Source organism: Nicotiana tomentosiformis, chromosome 9, assembly GCF_000390325.3.
Source record: "Nicotiana tomentosiformis chromosome 9, ASM39032v3, whole genome shotgun sequence".
Lineage (NCBI taxonomy): Eukaryota > Viridiplantae > Streptophyta > Magnoliopsida > Solanales > Solanaceae > Nicotiana > Nicotiana tomentosiformis.
Genome location: NC_090820.1, coordinates 35,122,441 through 35,146,799, shown reverse-complemented (window position 1 = coordinate 35,146,799; position 24,359 = coordinate 35,122,441). Strand labels below are relative to the sequence as shown.

General features: G+C 36.6%; 1 protein-coding gene and 1 long non-coding RNA gene across 3 annotated transcripts; one reads left to right on the top strand and one right to left on the bottom strand.

Moving 5' to 3' along the window:
• The first annotated feature begins 580 nt into the window (after positions 1 to 580).
• Positions 581 to 3,557, top strand: LOC104111178 (uncharacterized). The gene is made up of 2 exons (XR_689624.4): positions 581 to 867; positions 3,160 to 3,557. It is a non-coding gene; the product is annotated as an uncharacterized lncRNA (long non-coding RNA).
• Positions 3,558 to 8,271: 4,714 nt separating this feature from the next.
• LOC104111179 (F-box/kelch-repeat protein At3g06240) lies at positions 8,272 to 13,226 on the bottom strand. Of its 2 annotated transcripts, none has more exons than XM_009620819.4 (2): positions 11,928 to 13,226; positions 8,272 to 8,663 (listed from the first exon to the last, which is right to left on the bottom strand). In XM_009620819.4, exon 1 carries the CDS (start codon positions 13,053 to 13,055, stop codon positions 11,958 to 11,960), a length of 1,098 nt encoding a protein of 365 aa, XP_009619114.1. In that variant the 5' UTR covers positions 13,056 to 13,226; the 3' UTR covers positions 8,272 to 8,663; positions 11,928 to 11,957. The 2 variants fall into 2 exon arrangements, with proteins under 2 accessions (XP_009619114.1, XP_009619112.1); XM_009620817.4 differs by lacking the exon at positions 8,272 to 8,663 and adding an exon at positions 10,655 to 11,064.
• Positions 13,227 to 24,359: the final 11,133 nt, after the last annotated feature.

The following is a 24,359-nucleotide window of genomic DNA, read 5'->3' as shown; positions in this document are numbered from 1 at the left end:
AAGTCAAAACTGCTTTTGGGAAGAAGCTACTTTTTTTTTTTGCTTATCAGAAACTGCTTCTGCTTCTTCCCAAAATTATTTTTTTTCACCAAAAAAGCTTGACCAAACACCTTAAGTAAGAAAAAAAAGTGCTTTTGAAAAAAAAATAAAATACTTTTGACCTCTTGAGAAACTTTGCCAAAGATGCTATAAGTCTGGCATAAGCAATGCAGTTTGGTTTGCACCGTAAAATAACACTCTGCAATAAGTTGTGCAAAAATTGATGTATTAGTGTATTACATGATTTCACTTGAAATAGTCCTCAAACAAGTATTTTTAATTACACAATATTTCAAATATTGGAAGTGACTATTCACAAATACTGAAACCTTATTTTAGTGAAATAATGGTTTTAAGTAAAAAAATACAACTTTTGGAGTAAATTTATGCCCAAATACAATTTCAACTTTCAAGTACTCTTATTCAATTTGCACTTCAAATTTACATCAAAAGAGAAAATTTGGTGGGTAAAAACTTTTTCTAATTTTCGCAATACTTGAAACAAATTGAAAAAAGCTTTCCCATCCAAACGGTAAATTCCTTATTTTCATTTTTTCCCAATAATTGAAAAACTACGGAAGAAAAATCCTACACTCCTTCAATGGCGATGAGCAAAGCTAAAACCCTACCCGAAGAAATCATATTTGACATACTTTCCCTGCTGCCTGCAAAATTCATAGGCCAATACAGGTGCGTGTCAAAGCAGTGGCGCAATCTTCTCTCAGACCCACAATTCATCAAAGCTCACCACATTATCCATGCCCACAAAAAAGAAGAAAAACTCATTTATATCTCTGTTTCTCATGCTTTTCACACTATCACTTTCAGGTATTATAAAGGCATTTTTACAATTTCTTTGTATAGTATGTTTAATTTTGTCCCCGTATTTGATTCAATAAAAATAAACCCCATAAAGGATCGCAAAGGGTAATTCTTTCTTCATAGAGTTTGTGATGGTAATTCTTCCACCCCGAAGATAGATTTAGTGATTGATTGTATCACTTGAAATGGGAAAAACTTGAAATTGTAACTTGTTTCAATTCAACATCATCGAATGGTGGCTCTTTAAGGAAAACTTATAGTTCAATTTTGAGCACATGTAGTCTTGAAAAGGAATAATTTTAGAAGTTTTGGCTTCTTCGAATCATAAGTTAATCTCACAATGAACTCATGTAAAATTAGTGTTTGCCACTCCTATGGATACCATTTTTAAACAATACCGACAGTAGAACTATGATTTGGCTGCTCTAAAAAAGGAAACAAATTTAAGCTTTCTACCTCGTTGATTGTATAATTGCAAGATCTATAACTATAAAGACTCTTAAGATAGATATCGGGTGGTATTACTACTTAAGAAGCTAACCACATTGTTGAGAGTGGAGAGACTCTTAAGATAGATATCTACAGTAGCAATACATAGATAAGAGTAACTAACGATGAAAAAAGGCCCTTAAAATGAATAACCTCACAATTTTGCCTCAAGAATCAAGACATATCAATCTCTATATTACTCCTCCCGTTTCAATTTAAGTGAACCTATTCTCGGCTTTCCCGACTTCATCCTTGAATCCGAACATTCATTGGCGATCAAGGCTGCATCTATGATGTTTCTATCACTAAGAAAAGCCATCTGAGAAGGACTGACAAGACTTGGCAGCACATTTTTAAGCCTATTCGCCAAAGTTTTGGAAAGGATCTTATAGAAACTACCTATCAAGCTGATAGGTCTATAATCTTTTAGTTCCTTTGCATCAGTCTTCTTAGGGATAAGAGCTGTATAAGAAGAATTTAAACTTTCAAAATATTCACAATCATGAAAGTGATTAATAGCATTCAACAAATCAACTTTTAGAATCAGCCAACACCTTTTGTTGAAACACATTGAGAACCAATCTGGACCCAGCGATTTGTCACTTTCGCAACTTTTGATGACCCCATGTATCTCCTCTTCCTGGCAAGGTCTGTGAAGCCACTCCTTTTCCTCGCTGGAAATGCATGGAGCATTGACATATTCCCAATGTGTTCTCCAGTTTTCATTCTCTTTGTATAATGCCTCATAAAAACTAAGAATCTCATTTTTTGATGACCTCTTCATTTTCATAAAGTACTCCCCCAACCTCCAGCCTGTCAATATGATTGAATCTACTATGAGAGTTTGCCATCTTGTGGTAAAAGCAGTGTTGTTGTCCCCTTGCTTCAACCAAAGGCACCTAGACTTCTGTCTCCGGGTGATTTCTTCCATTTTGAAAATCTCCTCAAGCTCCATATGAAGGATTGCTTTGGAGTGTAAGAGATCATCCGAGAGTGGTGTTTCTTCAGCTTCTTGATCAATTTCCATGATTTCACTCAGTATAGAAGTTTTCCTATTCTCCAAAAGACAAAAGAGGGCTTGTTCCATTCTTTAAGCTTAAGTTCCAATAACTCGAGCTTCTTTGTCAAAAATATAATCCGGGCTGCCCAAAATATTGAAAGGCATCCACCAATTTCTAACCAATTCTTCAAAATTAGGGTGTTCTAACCACATATTTTGAACTTAAAATAAGAGACATTTCTAGCCCAATGACCACACTCTAGGATAATTGGAGAGTGATCCGAGTCAATACGTGGGAGCGTGGATTGTTTGATTGCACCAATTGCTATCATGCTGCAAAATTAGTCTATGGACAAACGGCCTAAAGAATCTTACCTCCCTGCCCATAAAAGGGAAATGGTTTCATTAATTAAAGAGTAGAATTATTGAGGGCACGTGGTGGTATTTCATGGATTTACGCCATATCAATGGAAAAAACTCACACACCCGGTGTTTCCAATATCAATGAATATATGACATATCCCTTTCATACACATTTTATCACTTAAATGCGGTTAGTTTGTGTATATTCTAATATCAATTTACTGTTAAACTATGTTGCTCGGACTCTCCGAAAATGTTGCCGGGTGTGTGTCGGATTCTCCAAAAGTAGTGTATTTTTGGAGGATTTGACACGGGTATAGCAGCATTTTGGAGAGTCCGTGCAATATAGCTGTCAACTATGGTAAACTCATGCAGTTTGGTTTAAACACCAGGTATGAATAAGTTTCTCTCATAGCAAACTTACACTTTTTCTATGCCTTGCACAGGAATTAATCTACTCTAGGCACAATACAAGTTAAGAGAGATGTATACAAAGCCTTATCAAAATCGAGTTGTACACAAAGGCCTGCATCTCGATATGTTTAATCCCAATAGTGGTTTGTATAATGTGATGAAGTATACAAAGGTAGTAGTTGAGACATGCATTTGTGTTTGGTATATTTTGAAGCCTGCAAAGGCAGTAGTAGCAACGTGTGGAGAAAGGGTCCCTTTTGATCAGACCCTCATACTTGAGATTTGATCGTTCATATCTCAGTTGAGTTTTAATAGATGATCTGAGTAGCGATAAACGCGCATTTAACAGGTTGTTTTACATCAAGTCTTCTCCTCTTGTGAAAGCAGGATTATCCTTTGAATTTCAGTAAACAAATCTTTAGCTTTGCAATGTTTTGTTAGCATATCAAATAATTGTGCTTCCCTGTCTTATTTCTATTTTTGGATGGAAAAATGGTACAGATTGCTTATTTGATAAATATTAGACAATCAACTCTCTTGCAGCCACTTACTGTAACTGCCAGTGTGAGTATGCTAATAGATAGAGAATCTTCTGATCGTATAATAAGTCAAAATAGTTGAGTCTTTTTTCTATGAGTTAAAAACAGCCTTGAAGTGTCACGACCCCGATTTCCCCTCCGTAGGATGTCGTGATGACACCTAGTCACTAAGACTAGGCAAACCTAACACTTACTGAATTATATGACAGAATTTAACCAGAAGCAACTATTAAGTATGAAACTGAAATTTCTATTGTAAACCAATACTCCCGAGTGCAATACAATACCCCAAAACCGGTAGTACAAGTCATAAGCTCTGCTGAGTTTACTAAGAAATCTCTAAGTACAACTGTTTCGGAATAGAAATAAACAGTACAAGTACAATATCAGAAGGTGACTCTTAAGCCTGCGAACGCGATGTCAGGTATACCTTGAGTCTCCACGGCAAAGCCCGATCATCTAATTAGTGATCATCCGACTCATAAGTACCTGGATCTGCACAAAAAAATATGTAAAAAGCGTAGCATGAGTATATCACAACGGTACCCAGTAAATATCAAGACTAACCTCAGTGGAGTAGTGACGAAGGACAGTCAAGACACCTACTAGACTTAACAACCTGTACAAGTATGAATGTAAAACTAACAGGGAAACGATGTCAATATAAAGCTAAGCATGGTAAAGATAGCAAAACAATACTCACAATAGAATACTAGAAACATCAGTTAGCAACAGGGAACAAACAGGTAATAATGTCGTAGAGTAAGCTGAACACAGTTTAAATCTGGTGAACCAAGTAAGGAAAACAAGTAACAACTCAATAAGAGCAACCACTTTCACACAAGATTTGTTTAAGAATTTTTCTGAGGTACTTCACCTCATAGTCACAATTCACGGGTCTCAGTTCATGAACCCTAATCACTTGGCATCTTGTGCCTACATTACAATTCATAGCTGCATGGACGACTCACGTGTTGCACGGACAACTCACGTGCCAATACCATTAATACCTCATATCTGCACGGACAACTCACGTGCCATCAATAACAGTGACTCATGACCGCACGGACAACTCACGTGCCTCTCACACAGAAGGCAAGTAAACGAGAGTACATGTAAATGGTCAATAATATCAGGATTCATCTTCTTAACCTGATACGGGTGATTAATTACATGTATGCTTGTGCAAGTGTTCTATCACAACTCAAGTCGACAAGTAAGAGTGAAGACAACGAAAGGCACGTAGGAAACAACACAACACAATGAAAAATGTATAACTCACACAAGGTAGGCACACCACTATACAAATATCATCAATAACAATGTCCTCGGGCCATCACAAGTCATCACACATCATCCCCGACATAGAACACCTTGTCTCGCCACGTGCGCAACAATAAAACAAATGCCTGCCTTGTCTTGCCGCACGCGCATAATGATATTATTTCCACCTGGTCTCGACACATGCGCAAACCCGCATATATAGCCCGCTTTGTCACACCGCATGTGCAAATATCAATAATAACAATAGCACAGACAACTCACGTGCGAACACCCCGACAATCCTTTTAAAATACCACGTGTGCCAAAAAATATAACAACACAATATAATGACTTTCACCACATGTGCCCATATGCACAATATTTCCTCAAACCAATTCCAATACCATAACCACACATAACCCTCGGCTCAACCACACTGAGTACAACAATAACAACAAATATTATCAGAAACATCATACTTAGGGCTCGAAGAAGGATAAAAAGAATTAGGACAGCCATCCCAATGGCCACCTTGACCAGCACATATATTACAAATATTCCACGAAAAGGATTGAGATTGTACGCACAACTCGCTCCCGGGGATATTCTGATAATTTTTTTACTAGTGGGGTCCTCCACAATATGGACAAGGATCATCAAAATAAGAATAAGTATCATTCGAACAATTTACATTCCAAGATGCCATGTGAAAGTAAGTAAAAGAAAACAAAATACTAATTAAATAAGAAAATTAAAAACTTGAACAAAAATAAATTAAAAGCTTAACTTAGATAAACAATGAATAACTAAGTCCCCGGCAACATCGCCAAAAACTTGTTGATTCCCCAGTACACGCAAGTATACGTGGCTGTCAAGTAATAAAGTGACTCGAAAGTCGAATGTCGAACCCACAAAGACTTAGATTAACCGTTAACTAAGCAAACTAAAATCAATTTACTGTTCAAGATGTTCAAGAGTTTAACTTTTTTATTACAACTGCTATTGCAAAATTTAAACATGTAGCCAAGGGAGATATAAATTCCAGGGTCGTGGTCGGTTTATCAATCCTATTGAGTTCATAATTACACCTGTTAATCCAAATTATCTATGATTGCTAGTTGACCTGATCGTTTATATAAATAATATGTTCCCACAATACTATCCGTCAATCCATAATATATCAACCCTACATTCCTATGGTTTTGAATCTATCATGAGCGAATATAATACGGTATTCAACTAAGCAAGATTGTTAGGTATATTCATATTCTAACCGCGAAATCTTTCCCCGAGCCACAGGTTCAGAAACAAGCTCTCTCCAGTTCTACTCTAATCTAAACACGGCTTTCCCAAGCATAGCATAGATAGTAAATAGAACTCAACTACTGGCCAAACAATTAAGCAATTATGCACAGAATTAGAAAAACAACCAAAGACGATAACTCGAATTAACGGTAATATAATCAATAAACTTCAATATTCATGACAACCACAACCCTAGAATGCGGAATTTAGCTCCACATAGCCATGATAGCAAAACAACAAATCATCAAGAAAAAATAAAGATTACTAAATTTGATGGAAGAAAGATGGAATCTGATGAATTCCGGCCTCTATGGTGGCTCTGTGCTCTCCCTCGGTCCAATCTCAGGTCTCCCTCTCTAAAAATGGTGTTTAATGATTATTTATATGTGTAGAGAAAAGACATAAATGAAATAACCAAGTCCAAAACCAAAACCAAAAAGGAGACAAAATAGACTTAAAACTCAGACCATGCGTCGCCACACGAAACGCGCGATGAACCTCGCACTGGACCTCGCGTCGCGAGGCAAAACGCGAGGAGAATTGCTCGCCTCGCCTGCTGCTCTTCGTTTACAATTTTGATTTCTTTGGTTAGTGCTAGTTGCCTAACTTTTCTTCCCATAATTTCTCGTACTTTTCCTTTCTTTTTCAATTTGCAATTCTATGTTATAGCCTTCATGCCCTCGATCCGACGGTCCTCATTCTCCCACTTGGCAAGCTGCTACTGTGAACAACAAAGTAAAGGATGCTTCCAGAAACCTTCGAAAACAATAAGGGATTAGCTCAAGGAGTACTAAAAAAGGTGCTAATGGCAGTGGGACTCCTGCAGGTGATAAGAAGCTTAAAAAATGAAGCCCATTTTTTTTGAAATCCCACTATAGTAATGCCTGGTGACTATTGGTATGTTTAGTCGGGCGGCGGACGTTAGGTCACCTATTTTGAGTTATGGACAGCAGCGGGAAAGGAGTCTATCTATCTGCTTAGCTATCTCGTTGAATCAGTCTTTTTCGCCACATAGCGTATAACGGGAATCGAACCCCCTCCGCACTAAGGGAAATGACTCTCGATTGAGAAAAAACTTGCCACCTTTTTTGTATCCATTTCGCGGATTCTATCTTTCTGGAAGCTACCTCCCCTCTCTCTTTATGCACTTGCCTAGAAGGCTTAGGTGTCCGTGGGTAAGCAACCGCTGCTTATCGATTAATAGAGCCAGCTCCACGTCCGAGCCTTAGAATAGAACAAGACATTTGAATTCTAGCGCACTAGCCTTAGCTAGACTCCTGCTTCAAGTGCTGATTTGAATTTCTTAGTTGAAGGAGTGAGAATAGGCCTAAGGGAATAATCAATCCTGGGGTTCCTTTTGTCTCACCATTGGCTTCATTGGGATCATTTTCTAAGTATAGGAAGCAGAGAGGTTGCTAGTAGGTTTTTCTAAGTCCCTCCGTAGTCCTGCCTTTTTGTTTTCTTCAACTTCGTGGTAATGAAACGTCTTTCTTTTGTTTTTTTCATAATACTAAACTTCAATCATTGTCCAATAATTAAATAATTATGAACCATTCTTGTAATATATAAAATACACATAAAATCTTTAGTTCGCTCACAATTTCATCTCCAAAATAACTACACATAAAATAAACTCAATTAAGCATACATATAATACAATTTAGCATTAAAGCACATAAATGTAAGGTAAGTAATGCACTAAAAATATACAATTATAACCAAACATCAACGTAGAAAAAGTATTTTCTTTCATTTCAATAAAACGGGTATTTTCTTTTCATGATGTAGAAAAAGCATTTTCTTTCATTTCAATCTTTTGATGATATAGAAAAAATATTTTCTTTCATTTCAACAAAATGAGTACTTTTTTTACATGTTATAGAAAAAGTACTTTTTTTTTCAACCAAAAAAGAGTAATTTCAACGTTGTTTTTGCGTAAAAAAATAACGCAACGCATTATTTCCTTTGGGTTTGTATGAATTTTTAAAAGAATAATTAAATTCTTGAAAATTAATAAAGTCCTGAAAACAACATTTTCTTTCGTACCAAACACACCCATTGCACTTTTTATCCATGGTTTTGCAATTAGAAGGAAAGATTGAAACTTTGTTTGCAAAAAATATGAATTGCCTCAACTTGAATTGATGATGCTAGTGCAGCTAAACCAGATACAAGCTAGTCCATTTCAACTTTATGCATCTTATGATCTTGATTGATTCGTACCGAGTAACTATTATTACCAAATAACTGAGCTCTTTCTTTATTTTTACTGCCTGAAAACCCACTCATTCAGTCAGGAGTTATAAGACTTCGAACTTCAGTTTTGTTATGATGTGGTGTGCTTGAGCTCGAGCTTCCAGCTGGATGCTGGTAATGATATTCAAGTCTGCACCTTTTTGTGTTCAGCATGTTGGGCGCCATGGTTAATTCTGGTGAAAAGAGGGTATAAAAATCAGAGAAGAAAGGATAAATTCCAAAAATGAACATATAAGAGCTAAATCTGCTCTACAGGTTTCTTGGACAAAGAGGAAAAGATACCACTTGCGGAATGAACACTAGCAAACAATATGGCACTGCAAAAAGTAAAGGATTTATTAAGAAACTTCTATACAGTCAAACATCTCTATAACAGCCTCGTTTGTTAAGAATATTTTTGGATGTTATAGCGAGGTACTGTTATAGAGAACATATATTATAACATAACATAAAAATTAACTTTTATAGAGAAGTGTTGTTATATAGGGATGTTATTATAGAGAGGTTGACTGTAGTAGTATGGAATTAAGCACAAATCCCACAAGAAATAGGGAAGTCAGAAACCTTTTTCCGGAAGTTAAAATCTTCAACTTGAACCGACATGGAACTGAATGCTTTTCCTATTTGAGGACAATAAGGCTAATAAAGATAACTTATAAATTTGTCAAACATGCTATGAACTAGAACTTGTGTCAGTATTTTGATTGCCATAGTTTGACCAGGTACTTTTATTATCACAATTAGGATCATAACCTTTCCTAGCAATGGAGTTTCAATACCCATTAGGTGGTGGAGTTTGGTTAAATCTTGGTCATTAGACCACCAAAACCAAAGCCATTGCAGGAACCTACATGCGTTAATTTCTATTTTACTCTCCACTAGTGACCAAGGGCGTCTTTTCCAAAGTGAAAGCATAGGTAGAGGCGAAGCTAGGATTTGAATCTTATGGGTTCGGAATTATAATCCTTCTAAGTTACTCGGTTCTAAATTAATAATTTATACTTATTCATTGAATTTCTTAATGCAAATATAAGGTTTGAACAAAAGCTATAGGGTTCGACCGAACCCGCAATCATCACTGTAGCTCCGCCCTTGAGCATAGGTGTCTTGCTATTGGAGTCACGCTTATACGACGTTATCTTTTTTTAGTTAGTTGGTGAAGTTGATACATCTTTTCCTTCAATCTAGCTAACTTCATTTATTTCATGTTCACCTTCGATCGTTCACATAATTAAAATGTTAATCACCAGTCGTGCGGTACAGCCTATGATTACAACAACAACAACATACCCAATATAATCCTACAAGTGGGTCTGGGGAGGATAGTGTATACGCAGACCTTACCTTTACTTTGTGGAGATAGAAATATTGTTTCCGTAGACCCTCGGCTCAAGGACAAAATGAAAAGGAGCAGTAGCAATAAGCAATAACAACATCGTTATATAAACAACAACGGTATAGTAAAATAACTGAAGCAAAAGAAATAACAGGTAAGAATATAGCTCTACGAACAGGAAAATGAAAAAAAAAACTACAAGACTAATACTAGTGCCATTAGGATGACAAAGGAATACACCCAACTACTTCCTAACCTTCTATTCTAATCATCGACCTCCATACCCTCCTATCTAGGGTCATGTCCTCAATAAGCTGAAGTTTTGTCATGTCCTGCCTAATCACCTCGCCTCAATACTTTTTAGGCCTACCTCTACCTCTCCTCATGCTCACCACAACCAATCTCTCACAACTCCTCACGGGGGCATCAGTGGCTCTCCTTCTCACATGCTCGTACCATCTTAACCTCACTTCATCCATTTTGTCATCCACTAGGGCCACGCTTACCTTATCCCGAATAACTTCATTCCTAATCTTATCTCTCCTGAAATGCCCGCACATCCACCTCGGCATCCTCATCTCGACTACTTTCATCTTTTGGATATGAGAGTTCTTAAATGGCCCATATAACATAGTCGGTTTAATCACCACTTTGTAAAACTTATCTTTAAGTCTATGCGGCACATTCTTATCACACAAAACACCAAGCCTCCGTACACAGCTTAGAGTAGATTAATTCATGTGCAAGGCACAGAACAAGTATCAGTTTGCAACGAGAGAAACTTATCCACACATGGTGTTTAAACCAAACCATGTGAATTTACCGCAGTTGAGAATAACTTGAGATGAGAATACACACAAATTAACTATAGTTAAGAGATAAATGTGTATAAAAGACATATCTCGTACATTCATTGATATAGTGGAAACACCGGGTGTGCGAGTTTTCTCTGCTTGCTATTATTTAAATCCATGAAATACCACCATGTATCCTCAAAAATCCAACTCTTTAATTGATGAAACCATTTCTCTTGTATGGGCGGGGTGGGGGCGGGGAGGAGAAAGGTGCGGGAGATTCTTTAGGCTGTTCACGCAGACTGTATTTTGTAACATGATAGTACAACAACAAACCCAGTATAATCCCACATAGTGGGGTTATACGAGACTAGTGTGTATGCAGCCTTACCCCTACCTTGTGGAGATAGAGAGGTTATTTCCAATGTAACGTGATAGTAGCTTCTGGAAAAAAGAAAAAAAAAAGAATAAATACGAAAACCATTCCTTAGAAGGCAGTGGAGCTGGCTAAAAGTGAATTCTCATAATGCTGCTGAATTAGTTAACAAAATCACAAGCAGAGTTTTCCAAGGTAAAGAAAACACAGCAGCTATTGAAAAAATTACTGGAAAAAGATGACAATTATCTACAAGCCATTCTATTGTAGTAAATAAATCATAAACAGAAATTAACAAGCTTCTTCATAAAATAGCTTCTTTGAACCTTTGTCATCTTAATTAGGATAGAAATAGGATGAACCACTAACCCGATATATATCTTTACGGTCTTTGTAGTGATTGATCTTGACAATTATACATTCAAAGAGGCATACAACATAAAATGAATTCTGTTTTTAAAGCAGCTAGATAACAGTTTTAAAGTCAAATTGCTTAAAAAAAGTACGCACAGAAGTGGCCAAGACTAATTTTTACCTGAGTTTATTGAGACCAGTGTCATGATTCAGAGAAGAGTAAAAACATCTAAATCTATTTCTTTTCAAGATTGTGTGTGCTCAAAATTGAACTATTCTTTTCTTTAAGACATTGTGTGTGCTCAAAATTGAACTATTCTTTTCTTTAAGACGCCACCATTCTATAATGCTGAATTAATTCAATCTACAAATCCAGGTTCTTTCCTTCATTTAATACAGTTAACTTTTCTTTGGGATCGAAGAATTACCATCAAAACATACTTCAAGGACAAAAGAACTACCATTCATAAAACTCTAAGGGTTCATTTTATTGGATCAAATATGAGGACCAAATAAAAAATATTATACAAAATACACTAAAAATGACTAAAAAATCATGAAAAAAATGATGATATACCTGAGTACAACATCATCGCAGAATATTGCATCAAGCAATACCGTAACCATCAGTATCCTTGCCTAACATAGGAGATACAAGAGACTCCATGAAAGATCTAGTTCTTTCAAACTTAGCAGTTATTCCACCAACCTTCATATCCCTCCACAGATCCTCTTTCATGTTGTAGACAATCAACTTCTCTCTATCGACATTCAATACAACATCATCATCACTAATTGAACAAAATGGCACCAAACCATGCACTAAATCCAGTCCAGCAATCCTACGTTTGGTCCAAGACTCCTCAACCCCATATTTTTTCATCATCCAAAACTCAATTTTGTTTTCTTCTGTATCATTCAACAACATACAAAGACACCCTCTAAAAGCCACAAGATCACAAAGCACAAAATTATTGTCATCGAGTGCATTAGGTACTGGCAGCTCCAAGAATGTCTCATCATTTAAATCAAAAGCAACAATTACAGAGGAATAATAAGGAGATTTCCTAGCCAACCAATGCAAAGCCCCATTTACTAAAACCCCAGAACCGCCAATAGGAACTCCATGATCAACAGGTAGCTTCCCATGCCTCCTCCATAGACCCATTCTAACAGAGTAGACATCAACAAAAATATTGTCTAAATCCCGTTTATATCGAGAAAGCGTAACCACCTTATAGTCATCACTAGCAAAATCATACCCTAGACCACACATGCTAAAGATACCAGGCACAGGAAGAGCCAAATGAAAGTTTGGAATTCTATGGTACTTTAAGGTTGTGGGGTTGATTAAATATTTAATATTTTCCGCATTCTCCACCAAGACCAAGCCATTAGATGAGCCAACAACTTTTACCCAGTTGTGTGAGAGCTGCGGAAAATTAAGGTTTCTTGAAATGGCATTTTGGGGGTTTTGGTTAAACGTGATAGTGTGAAGAGCGGCAGAACTAGATACGAAAATGAGTTTCGCATCTTCTTTATGGGAATGGATGGTGTGGTGAAATTTGATGAATTGTGGGTCTGAGAGAAAATTGAGCCACTGTTTTGACACGCATCTGAACTGGCCTATGGCTTTTGCAGGCAGCCGGGAGAGTATATCAATGATGATTTCTTGGGGTAGGTATTCAGCTTTGCTCATCGCCATGGTTGAATTTGGAAACTATGGAGTCTCTGCGTATGTCTGTCTGACTAGGGCATAAAATAGGGGTCGCAAAATTAGCATGACCGTTAATAGCATTTTGTGAAAACTAGAAAAAGTTTTAATATTTCCTTTCAATTTGTTTAGTTGGAGTTTGGATAATATATGATTGAACTTTGGAGAAAAAAAAAGTACTCATATTTGAAGCAAGTTATATTTATTCATAAACTTATGATCTATCTATATATATATTTATAAATTGAGGGGTATTGGCAAGTGATGTGGCATGTTTCATTGGCCACGATTTGATTTTATCTTTTATCTCCTTTTTCCTACATTTCTTTTCCCTCTTTATTTTTTTCCGTAATTAAATCACATTTATGTTATTTCAACAGTTGGATCATTTTTTGAACGGTTGCCTTATTAATTTTTAAATAACTACACCTTAACGGTTTCTTCTTCCGTTATACAGTATATATTATGCAGATCGTTATGATTTATATATGTGCCTATCCGTTACTCCTTCCAGAATAATAGAGAGGCGAGCTCGAAGCTATTGCTTTGCCAAAGTCTTTCCAAATTTTTTAACTTGATTCGTAATGAACAAAAATTTATGCTGATGCTATTTTTATAATTTTGTTTATTGTTGGCTTGCCGCAATTTGGCTATATTCCTAGAATATGTAGTTCTAACACAAAGGAGTTTTTGACTCGAGCAATCTGATTTTCTTATCCAGGTTGTGACAAGCACTTTTTATCTCTCCGGTTATGTATTCCTGGGAAGTAGCGTTTGACATAACATATACATTAAACATAATCTCTAATAAAAGTATTTACTTACAATAGTTAAATTATGAGCATTATTTGAATAGGAAGAGAAGGCGAAATGGCTACATTACATAGTTTTTCCCCGTACATTAAATGTCAATGACTTTTCCCCAGTAGAGAAATATATTACTTGAGTATCTTTGTCATTACAAAATTCTCGTGGCCTATATCACTAGTTTAACATATTTAAATTTTTGTGAGTGAAAATCTTTATTTTACTTCAAATACGCTTCAAAAATTTTAAATATTTGATAATAACTTCATAGGGAAGATTGCAAATAGTGAAGATGGTCAAACCTTAACTTGTAAACAAATGCAGACCTAGAGTTTTAAATTTATGGATTTTGAAGTTGAACTATAGGAAAGGCAACTTATTGAATTCTAGATAAATTATTTATATATACATATTAAGTGAATTTTTTAATACAAATACATGATTCGGGTTAAAACTACTGAACTGTGATCAGAACGGTAGAAAAATAATTATTTTTTCATCAAAACCAAGCGTGTGTTAAAGCATTCACGTTTCCCATATATAAATCACAAAAGATGAAAAGGGCGTTGGGAATTCATTTGATCAGTTCTCAAAGTGGCTTCCACTTGTCTCGGCAATGCAAAATCCTCTGTGATCTGTGAAGAATACCTTTCTCTCGGGCTTGTCCCTCAGTTTATCCATTATCCCTGAGCTGCCATTGAAGCTCTTGGGCTGTGTTGTAACTTCAGATGCCAGCATGATCAAATGGAGTTACTCTCGAGCCACCTCAGAGAATCCATTCTTAAGGTGAAGAGATCAAAGGTAGTGTCTGAAATACCTGCTTATCGTGTTTTGTTGTATAATTTATATAATATAAGTAGGAAAGCATAACAATCTTAAAGTTCTGATGAGATGGGGTTTGGCAAAATCTTGGTCATTCACCACCAAACTAAAACCAAAACCATGGCAGGAAGCAGCATGCTGCGATAGGTGACGCTTCTCTTGATTTCGATTTTATTTTGCATTAGTTAGCTAGTTCAGTTCATTAGAATGATGGCCCGTCTAAGATTGGAGGTTGCAATGGCATGTAGCTTGTTACGGTCAGGATTCAGACTCATTTGCCTGAGAAATGCTTGGATAGAAATAAGCTAGTTCGGCATGCACTTCATGTAACGACCAGACCGATAGTTTTAAAAATTAGCGTCCTGTTCGGTGGTTTAAAGTCTCGAGTAGCCTCGTGTTATGTATTATGACTTGCGAGTGTGGTTGAGTTCGGTTCTCGGATGATTCAGGATTGATTCGGAAGGATGATCCTTGTTTTAGAAAGTTCAGTGGTAAGAGTTGACCATAGTTTGACTTTTGTGTAGACGACTCCGAAATGGTGTTATGATAATTTCAATAGCTCTGTATAGTGATTTTGGACTTACGCGTATGCCCGGATTTGGATTTGGAGGTCCGTAGGTTGATTTGATACATTTTGGCAAAAATTGAAAAAGTTTAAGTTTTGGAAGGTTGAGAGGTTTCACCGGGAGTTGACTTTGCCGATATCAGGTTCGGATTTCGATTCTGAGAGTTGGCTTGTGTCATTTATGACTTGTGTGCAAAATTTGATGTCAATCAGAATTGGTTTGATAGGTTTCAGCATTGATTGTAGAAGTTGGAAATCCATTAGTGCATTAGGCTTGAATTGGGGAGCGATTCGTGTTTGTGATATTGTTTGATGTGATTTGAGGCCTCGATTAAGTTTGTATGATGTTTTAGGATGTGTTGGTATGTTTGGATGGGGTCCCGGGTGGGCCTCGGGTAAGATTCAGATTGATTACAGATTGAGTTGGGCCTTGTTGAGCTGCAAATTTTTTGGGTGTCTAGTTTCCTTATACGCGTTCGCGAGAGAGGTCTCGCGTTCGTGAAGAGTATATGGGAGGCAGGTGAAGATTGTTCTTCGTGTTAGTGAAGAAGGCCTCGCATTCGCGAAGGTCTAGGAAAATTGTGCATCGCGATCGCGAGATAGAGCTCACGTCGCGTAGAAAGATGAGGCCGGCTTGGGCACCAGGCCTTAAGTTTTGTTCGCGGTCAGGGTGACGCGTTCACATAGGAAAAGCTCCGTGAAGCATCGCGTTCGCGAGGGAGCCTTTGCGTTCGCGTAAGAGGATTTTTGGGCAGTTGAGTTGTGTGCTTCGCGAAGGGCAGCATATATTAATTTCATAATCGAGCGTTTGAAACTATTTTTCATATTTTGAGCTAGAAACCTCGGATTTGGGCGATTCTTGAAGGGGTTTTCAAGGTGTTAATTGGGTAATTGATTTTAACTCGGTTTTGGTTGTTATACATGAATCTATCATTATTTTTACCATTTAACTAGTGCTTTAAGTTAGAAATTTGAGAAAAATTGTGAAAACTTCTTAGACTAAATTTTGGAGATTTGAAAGTCAATTTGAAGTCGGATTTGATTAATTCTTGTATGGTTGGACTCGTTATCGAATGAGTGTTCGAATTTTGTAATTTTGATCGGGTTCCGAGACGCGGGTCCGAGTTGACTTTTTGAGTTGACTTTTTTATTTCTCTTTCAAGATCGAAGGTTTATTATCTGGAATTATTTTCTATGATTTTTATTTATGATATTAAGTTATTTTGGCTAGATTTGAGCCGTCCGGAGATTTTTTCACATGAGAAGGTCATTTTAGAATATCGGTCTAGTTTCTTTGAGGTAAGTATCTTGCCTAACTTTGTGGGGGGAACTACCCCTTAGAATTTGAGTCGTTAGTGCTATTTGTGTCATGTGAAGGCCGTGTACGCGAGGTGACGAGTACGTACTCGGGCTTAATTGTAGAAATTTGACCGTGTTAGACTCTTAGGTTCTTATGCTCATTAAAAATGAAGTTGTCTTATCATGTTAATTTCTCCATTTGCTAAATTCAATCTTACGTGTCTTAATTGGAGTTGATTGATTCACGTTCTACCTTGTTGCCAAATAAACTCTTATGTACCTTAATTGATGTTGTTACCTCTTTTATTGCCATGCTGTCTCTTTCCGTAATTGCTCAACCTTAGTTGAAGTTTTTGTTATTCCTTCCATTGTTGACTTATCCGTATTTGGAATCATTGTTACCTGTTATCTCTCTTATCGTCGAGTTGTGCTTATTTGGAAACATTGTTACATGTCACCCCTTCAATTGTTGAGTTACTCTTATTGGATATCGTCGTTACACATTATCTCTCCCCTTGTTGAGTTGTTCTTGTATGAAACCATTATTATTTGTCGTGCCTTTCATTGTGAGCTCATTCTTCCGTTTCTTTGTGTTCTGTAATTCTGGTGTTGGATTTACTTGTCGTACTCTCGTGTAGGAACAAAGTGGAGAATGTGGAGTATGATGCTCATATAATGGATATGATGAGGCAAATAATGGAGCAAACTCAATTTTTAAGGGAGCAAACTCATGAACGTCGAAAAGAGATGGAAAATCTCAAGGCAATAAATAAGAGAATGAAGGCCAAAATAGAAAAATGGGTTGAAACATTCGATGATCAACAAGTTGCAGCCTTAGTTGATAGTCAGGAAGAGCTTCAAATTCGAGAAGAGTGAGTTCCAATAAGAGAAAAATTTCAAAGAAGATGAGATTTTGAGCCAAACTTGGCTAATGGAACAAGCTAAGCGATTTGAAATGTATGAAGCTCAACATGAGAAAATTACAGATGAGATAAGAGACTTAATAGAAGGGAGAGCTGAACTGGGACAAGAGATCAAAAAATTTGGTACTGCTATTCACGACTTGGGAGCTCAATTGATTGCAAAGGTTGATGCGTCTAACGCCCAACAAAATAGTTCTGAATTGTGTGAAACTGAAAAAGAGATTATACGCCAAATTGAGGAGCTAAAAGCGGAGAGTTAATCATTCGACCGTACTTTTATTAATGATGTCCATGTTGAGGGAAGCACTCTAGAGTCATGTGAGGAAGTAGATAATATTATATGTGAAGACTCTAGTCTGTGTACATATGAGGATGTAAAGAGTGATGAAATTCTAGATTTGGGGCGTACTGGTCCTCATTCCATGCATTTTTCAACATTGTGTTTGGATGATGACATGGAAATCGAGTCATCTGAGCCTTTGGAGGAGCCAATGGACGAGGAACGGGGTGCCTATGTTCTTGAATGTGTTGTGCCAAAAAGCAAAAATTATATTCCTCATCTAAAGGTCAAGAAGTGTAGAGCGAAAATTTTATTGCTTGGCCTGGTTTTCTTTGTAGCCCCACCGAAAGAGCATAGCCACAGACTGGATGCCCAGTTAGGGGTACAATTCATAAGTTCGAGATGGAGACAAAAAGTGCTTCAAGTCATGCCGTGACGTTAAATCAGGCGCTTGTTGGGAGGAAACCTATCTTTACTGCTTTCTTTTATTTTTTATTTTTATCTTATTATTGTTGTAGTGTCTGTTTTTATTTTGTAGGATTATAAGCATATGAGGAAAAGCCATTGAAAGAGTGCAAAAGTGAGCTAGATGGTGAGAACTAAGTGTGGGGTGACTACACAAAGGACCATGCCTGGGGGAAGTCTGAGTACCCGTGAGCCGCTATTACTTCGGCCTTTGGCCTTTCAGGGAGTTTCTTGTCCACCTTCATTATTGTTTTACTTTATTTGTGCATTGGGGACACTGCACTCTTTAAAGTATAGGGTGGGAGAATTCTCTAAATAATTAGTAGTAGGATGTCAGAAAAATGTTAACTTTTTATTTTTATTTACGTAGTGGTGTAGTATTTTAGTAGCTTAATTTAATTTTTTTAAAATCGAAAAAAAGGTAGAAAAATTGGACTATTCCCGACGATCGATCTCCTAGACAATTTTCTAGAGGGAGTTAAGTATAAAGAAAAAGGACAAAAAGATTTTCTTTGTATGTAGTGTAGTAATTCCCCTTTGGATTTTTTTTGTGCCTCGGTTCTTTTTCATGGGATGTAGTTTGAACCGGGTAGTAGTTTTTTCTTTTATTTTTAATTTTTTTAGGGTAGGACTTAGGAAAAAATGGAGGAAGAAAGATGAGTTTTCTAGGCGCCCTTGACTTGTTTAATAGTAGCATATTTAGTCTTTGGCATGTGTACTATCTTCCCTATGTGCTAAAATTACTTATGTTGCCTTGGTTATTTGGATAACATATTTTGTGATGCCTATGTCTCATTTTCTTGACTTATGTTCACTTTGTGCTTAATGCTTAACATCTCGTGGCTCCGTGAATATTTGCATTAGTTTGAGAGTTGGAATGAAACCGTCCTTAGTAAGTCATGTGCCATGTGTGGTGAGATTTTTGTATAGTCCATGTTATTGTGCTTGTGTCTAGAACTTGCCCGGTAGGTGAGTCGAAGCGAAATTTTAGGTGATACTCGGTTTGAAAAATAATTTTAGGCTATCTTTGTTCTTTTTGAGTTTAATGTTTATCACAAATAAAATATATTTCTAGTTAACCATTGAGCTTATAGACTTTTATTTGGCACCCACATTACAAGCCTAAACCTCTTTTGTTCTAAATTGACATTGTTTGAATTTGTTTTACCTCTTAAAGCACTTTAATTATGAGACGAGCGCTAAAATGAGTAAGAAATGACTAAGTGTGGGGTGGCTTTTGAGTGGAACCAGTGAATGAAAGAAAGGTGCACTTGTTTTGTAAGAGAATACACCACTAGTGGAAATTGCAAAAGAGAAAAAGAAAATTTTTTTTTAGATGAATAAATTGATATTTTATTCTTGCTAGTGGGAATGAATTAAAATAGTGCTTAAAGAAAGATGGAACATTGTTATGGATGATTTTAGTTGTGAAATTAAAATTGCGATTGAAGAATTTGCACTTACAATTGATTATGTGATGTGTTAAAGTGATTAGGAGGGTTAGCCAATATTCCTAAATATATCCTTCCCGTCCCTTAGCCCACATTACAACCATAGGAAAGTCCTAATTGATTTTAGACTGAGTGAGCCTACTGTTACACCATGTGCGTCCCAAGGAGACGTAGTGAATATAAGACTTGTTAATCATGATTTAAATAATTTTAAAGTCATAATATGACTATATATGATATTTGGATAGAAAATATGAAGTTTGGGAAAAATCGGATTAACGTTGCGGAAAAACCGATTAAGGATTTGCCTTGTAATAAAGATTTTTGATAAATAAATTTTGTGTGCTATATGAGGTTGTTTTGGGACATATTATATACCTAATTGTAGGTCTTGGAATTTAGTTTCCAATGCTCTAAACCGTTCTTTCATACGGCACCCGGATAAAAAGTTATAAGCGTTGGAAGAAGGACCAATGCGAGGATGCTAAGTAGCACCTTTTGACTTATCAAACAAAAATGGATATTTATATCCTTATCTCGTTTCTTTCATCAATTTTCCATAACACACAACCAAATAAGACCCCTAACTTTACTCTTAAGCTCTCTGCAAGAGCTTCAAACAAGCTTATCATCCCGGGTACGAAATCAAGATGCGATAACATTAAAACGATCCCTACGACGTAAGTATCGCTATATCGCTTATCTTTTTTTTTTTTTTTTTTTTGTAGTTTGAGTTTTTAAAGGTACTTCATAGTTAAGAAAACGTGTACTTTCTGTATTTAAGTGCTTAAATATCAAGGAAGGTTGATAAATTAATTTCCTAATAGTTAGAACTCACGGGACGGTAATCGGAAGCCGTGAGTTCGAGTTATTTGACTTGTAGTGAACTGTTTTGTGGGATGTTTTATGTTGCCTTTGGGCTGTCTATTTTTCTACTGTTTAATGGAGTTTTGGATGATATATGGCGTGGAGAAATACCACATAATGACGGAATGGTTGGCTGGTCATTCATCGTTATATTTTTAAAGTTGTTTGACACTACTTTGGTTGTCGTTTTATGTATGAAGTGATTAGAGTGCGTGGGCTATTTTGTGGTATATTGTGATGGAGATAAGGTTAGAAAATGATGATTACATGTTTTTATTGTTGTATTATTGTTGTTTTTGGTATACGGTATTGGAGGAGGGCCTAGTTACAGGGGAGATGCTGCCCAAATTTACGTAAACGAGCTACTAGTTTAAGTTGCGGACTTAGCCTTTACTCAACACTGATTTTAAATCTCCTTATTCTATGGTAGATTGATTTGATTTATTTGAAGAATTGATTGGAAGGTATTAAGGACTCAATGGAGTTAAGGTATGTTAAGGCTATCCCTTCTTTCCTTTTGGCATGATCCATATGATACAAACGAAACGTGCAAACGCGAAACTTTCATAAATGACTCTATTTCATAGAAGTACTAGAGGTGTCTATGTTCTTGATTCCCAATGTGTCATATTATTATATCTTCTGTTCATGGGTATCAGAAAAATACGTAAGTTGCTAAAGTTTATCATAAGGCATATTGATCTTATGACATTCCGAGAAATCTTACTGACTTACTTCATTATGCATTGCATTCATTTATACGTGTACATTGACCCATGACCAGATGACGTTATATACACGTATATTATATGTATATCGGATTTGGAAAAATGTTATGGCGTTATATACGCACCACCACCTGATCAGCTGGTATACATTGATGATTTCGCCCACAGTGACTGAGAAGATATGATGGGATGCCCTCAGAGGCTTGATGATGTTATGTACGCATATACTTATGCATGGTATGGCATTTATACGTACATGCATGACATTATAAATATTTTCATGATTCACAGAGCTATTTAGACTTACAGGTTGAGTTCCTTACTCCATGTTTCTTTCATGCCTTACATATTCAGTACTTTATTTGTACTGACTTTCCCTTTGCTTGGGGATGCTGCGTTTCATGCCTGCCGGTCCCGATAGACAGGTTGAGAGTTCTTCTAGTAAGCTATCGGCTCAGCAGAAGGTGTTTGTGCACTCCACTTGCTCCGGAGTTGCCTATTTGGTCAGTATGATTTGAATATGTATTGATTGGTATGACGGGGCCCTGTCCCGACCTTTATGACATTTATGTACTCTTAGAAGCTTGTAGACAGATTATATGTATATGGATACTTGTATTGACTTATCGGCCTATGTCTTGAATATATAAATGATTATGTCAGCCTTATAGGCACGTATGTCACATATATAAATTTCAATATTATGTTGGGTCGTCCTATGTCTAGTATTCCCTTATGTTTTATTCTAGTTATCTCATGACGGCCTTTTCAGTTCATTTACTCATGATAGTATGATAAGAATGTTACATTGCATTGGTACTCGGTTGAGTTAGGCATCGGGTGTCCGTCGCGGCCCTACGGTTTGGGTCGTGACTAATGTGGTATCAGAGCAGTTCTGTCCTAGGGAGTCTACAAGCTGTGTCTAGTAGAGTCTTATTTATGGGTGTGTTATGCACCACACTTATAAGCAGGAGGCTACATGGCATTTAGGACTGTCACTCTTTCTTCTTACTCCAGATCGTGTGGTAGAGCTCAGTTGTAAGAAATTCAAACTCCTAAATTCTATTTTATTCGCTATACAATGACATCTACATCTAGAAAGACAGTTGGTAAGAGATTAAATGTGGTTGTGGAAGAGTTGAGTAAGAGGAACTCGATTTTGCATCATGCTCATGATGAGAAAATGTAAGGCCTTCAGTAGATTATGTGTGTACTACGACGTGCGAGCTTCTTGATAAAGAGCCCTAAGGCATGAATATCTATCTACCTCTATGGTAAAAAGCAACGAGAGAATCAGAAGGTAGATACAAGTTTCAACAAGTAAAAGAAGCTAGGTGAAGAAGGATACGAGGTACCCAGTTAGTGAAGATTATCTGTATTTACAATTCAGGCAGAGAAATATAAGCCTTCTGAGTTACTTTCAACAATAACAAAGATATATTCACTTGACAACACCCATTTCAGTTATGCCACGTGGGAGCTAACTTATATAATTTAAGAGAAGGATGGGATATCAACATCCGGCTAGGGTTAGATTAACCCAAAATTCTTGATGGATTGTTATCATTAGCTCACATTTTCGAGGGATATTACAAACGTGGTAATGGTTCTCCTTGCGAGACACCCAGACGGTGCACTCTAGAATAGTACAATCAGAGATGAATACTAGAATGTTCAGAAATTTCAGAAGATTGGCATTGGAATCTTAGAAGGGATAAATATTTACCTTTGTATGGCTCTCGTCCATAGTAAAGAGAGAGTGTTAGGCGACCCGAATAGCCAGTGAGTTGAATCAAGGGGGGCTAAAAGTGAAAGAATATTTTGAAGAAGTTTTCATAATAAGGTGATAGACAGAAATATTAGCAGGAGAATAAGAAAAAAATGAATGAAGCATTATGAGTAAGATGTGATAAATGGATGATAGCGATAAATCAAAATATGATAGGACTACAGATTCTATAGTCAAGTGAAGGAAAAGACAAGAAGTTATGGGCCTTGAGACAATAAAAGAGTATAAGCCATAAAGTCATGTCCCCATTTCGAGAAATGAGTTGGTGAATCATACGTGATTATCAGAAGGAAAAGTTAGACCCCCGAGTAATAGAAATTAGTATGGGCTAGTGAATAAGATAATCTGAACATGAATTCGGGACCAAACGATTTGATAATAGTTGACATCATGAAAATTTCAGAGATCGTGTTCTGGTGATAATTGAATGGATAACAGATGAATAACCTTTAAAGGTCATTCAGGAAGACGCTTCCCTAAAATAAGCGCTGTGAGCAGAGTTAACCTTAAGGGATTAAGTGTGCTAGTTACACTTGGTGTCACCTTTGTATGTAAGAAATTAAATTATCCCTAATACAGAAGGGTTACCGCAAGGCAAGTAAGAGTCTGTGAAGATGTGAAAAGACACCAAATATGAAGAGGTGAAACATTTATAGGTAAATCTTCATAGCAATAAATGTTAGTACTCCCCTAAAGGGGGAAGATGGTGTGATATGGTATTAAGTCGGAGTTATATAGTTAAGGTAACTATGGAATAGTAAAGGAAAAATGTGGTAGAAAGGCGAAAGGAATGGGATTGCATTTATTCAGATCCTACGGATATGATACGACTCCAGAACATTATGTAAGCATGATGACGGGGAGAGGCAGTAAGGGTTCCATCACTAGATGTTATTGATAAATAAGTGCAAATGAACACTGGATACATAAGGAGCTAGTGTGCAGGATAAGTTAAGACAAAAGATATAACCCAAGAGAGATTACGCATAATATAGATATGAGAATGGACTAACGTGTAGTTAGTAGTTGATTCAGGAAGAGACTAGCCATGGCTAAACAAGAGGATATAGAAAAATCAGCAGGTTGTGCAAGATAAACATAGTGAAACCCAACATAGGGAATTCAGTCTTGCAAATATGATGACATCGTAATCCTTGAGAAATATTTAGATAGGAGTTGGGGATGTACAGTCAAAAATTTCAGTCCAGAATCAACCTTACGAGCACAAGGACGTAGAGGTAAGTAATTAAGGATAATTATAGGTGAGTAAGAACGTCCAAAAAAAAAAAATCTTTCGGG

What these genes read in the sequence shown, in the direction of transcription:
- LOC104111179 (XM_009620819.4), bottom strand. Translation starts at nt 13,055, where the DNA reads ATGGCGATGAGCAAAGCTGAATACCTACCCCAAGAAATCATCATTGAT.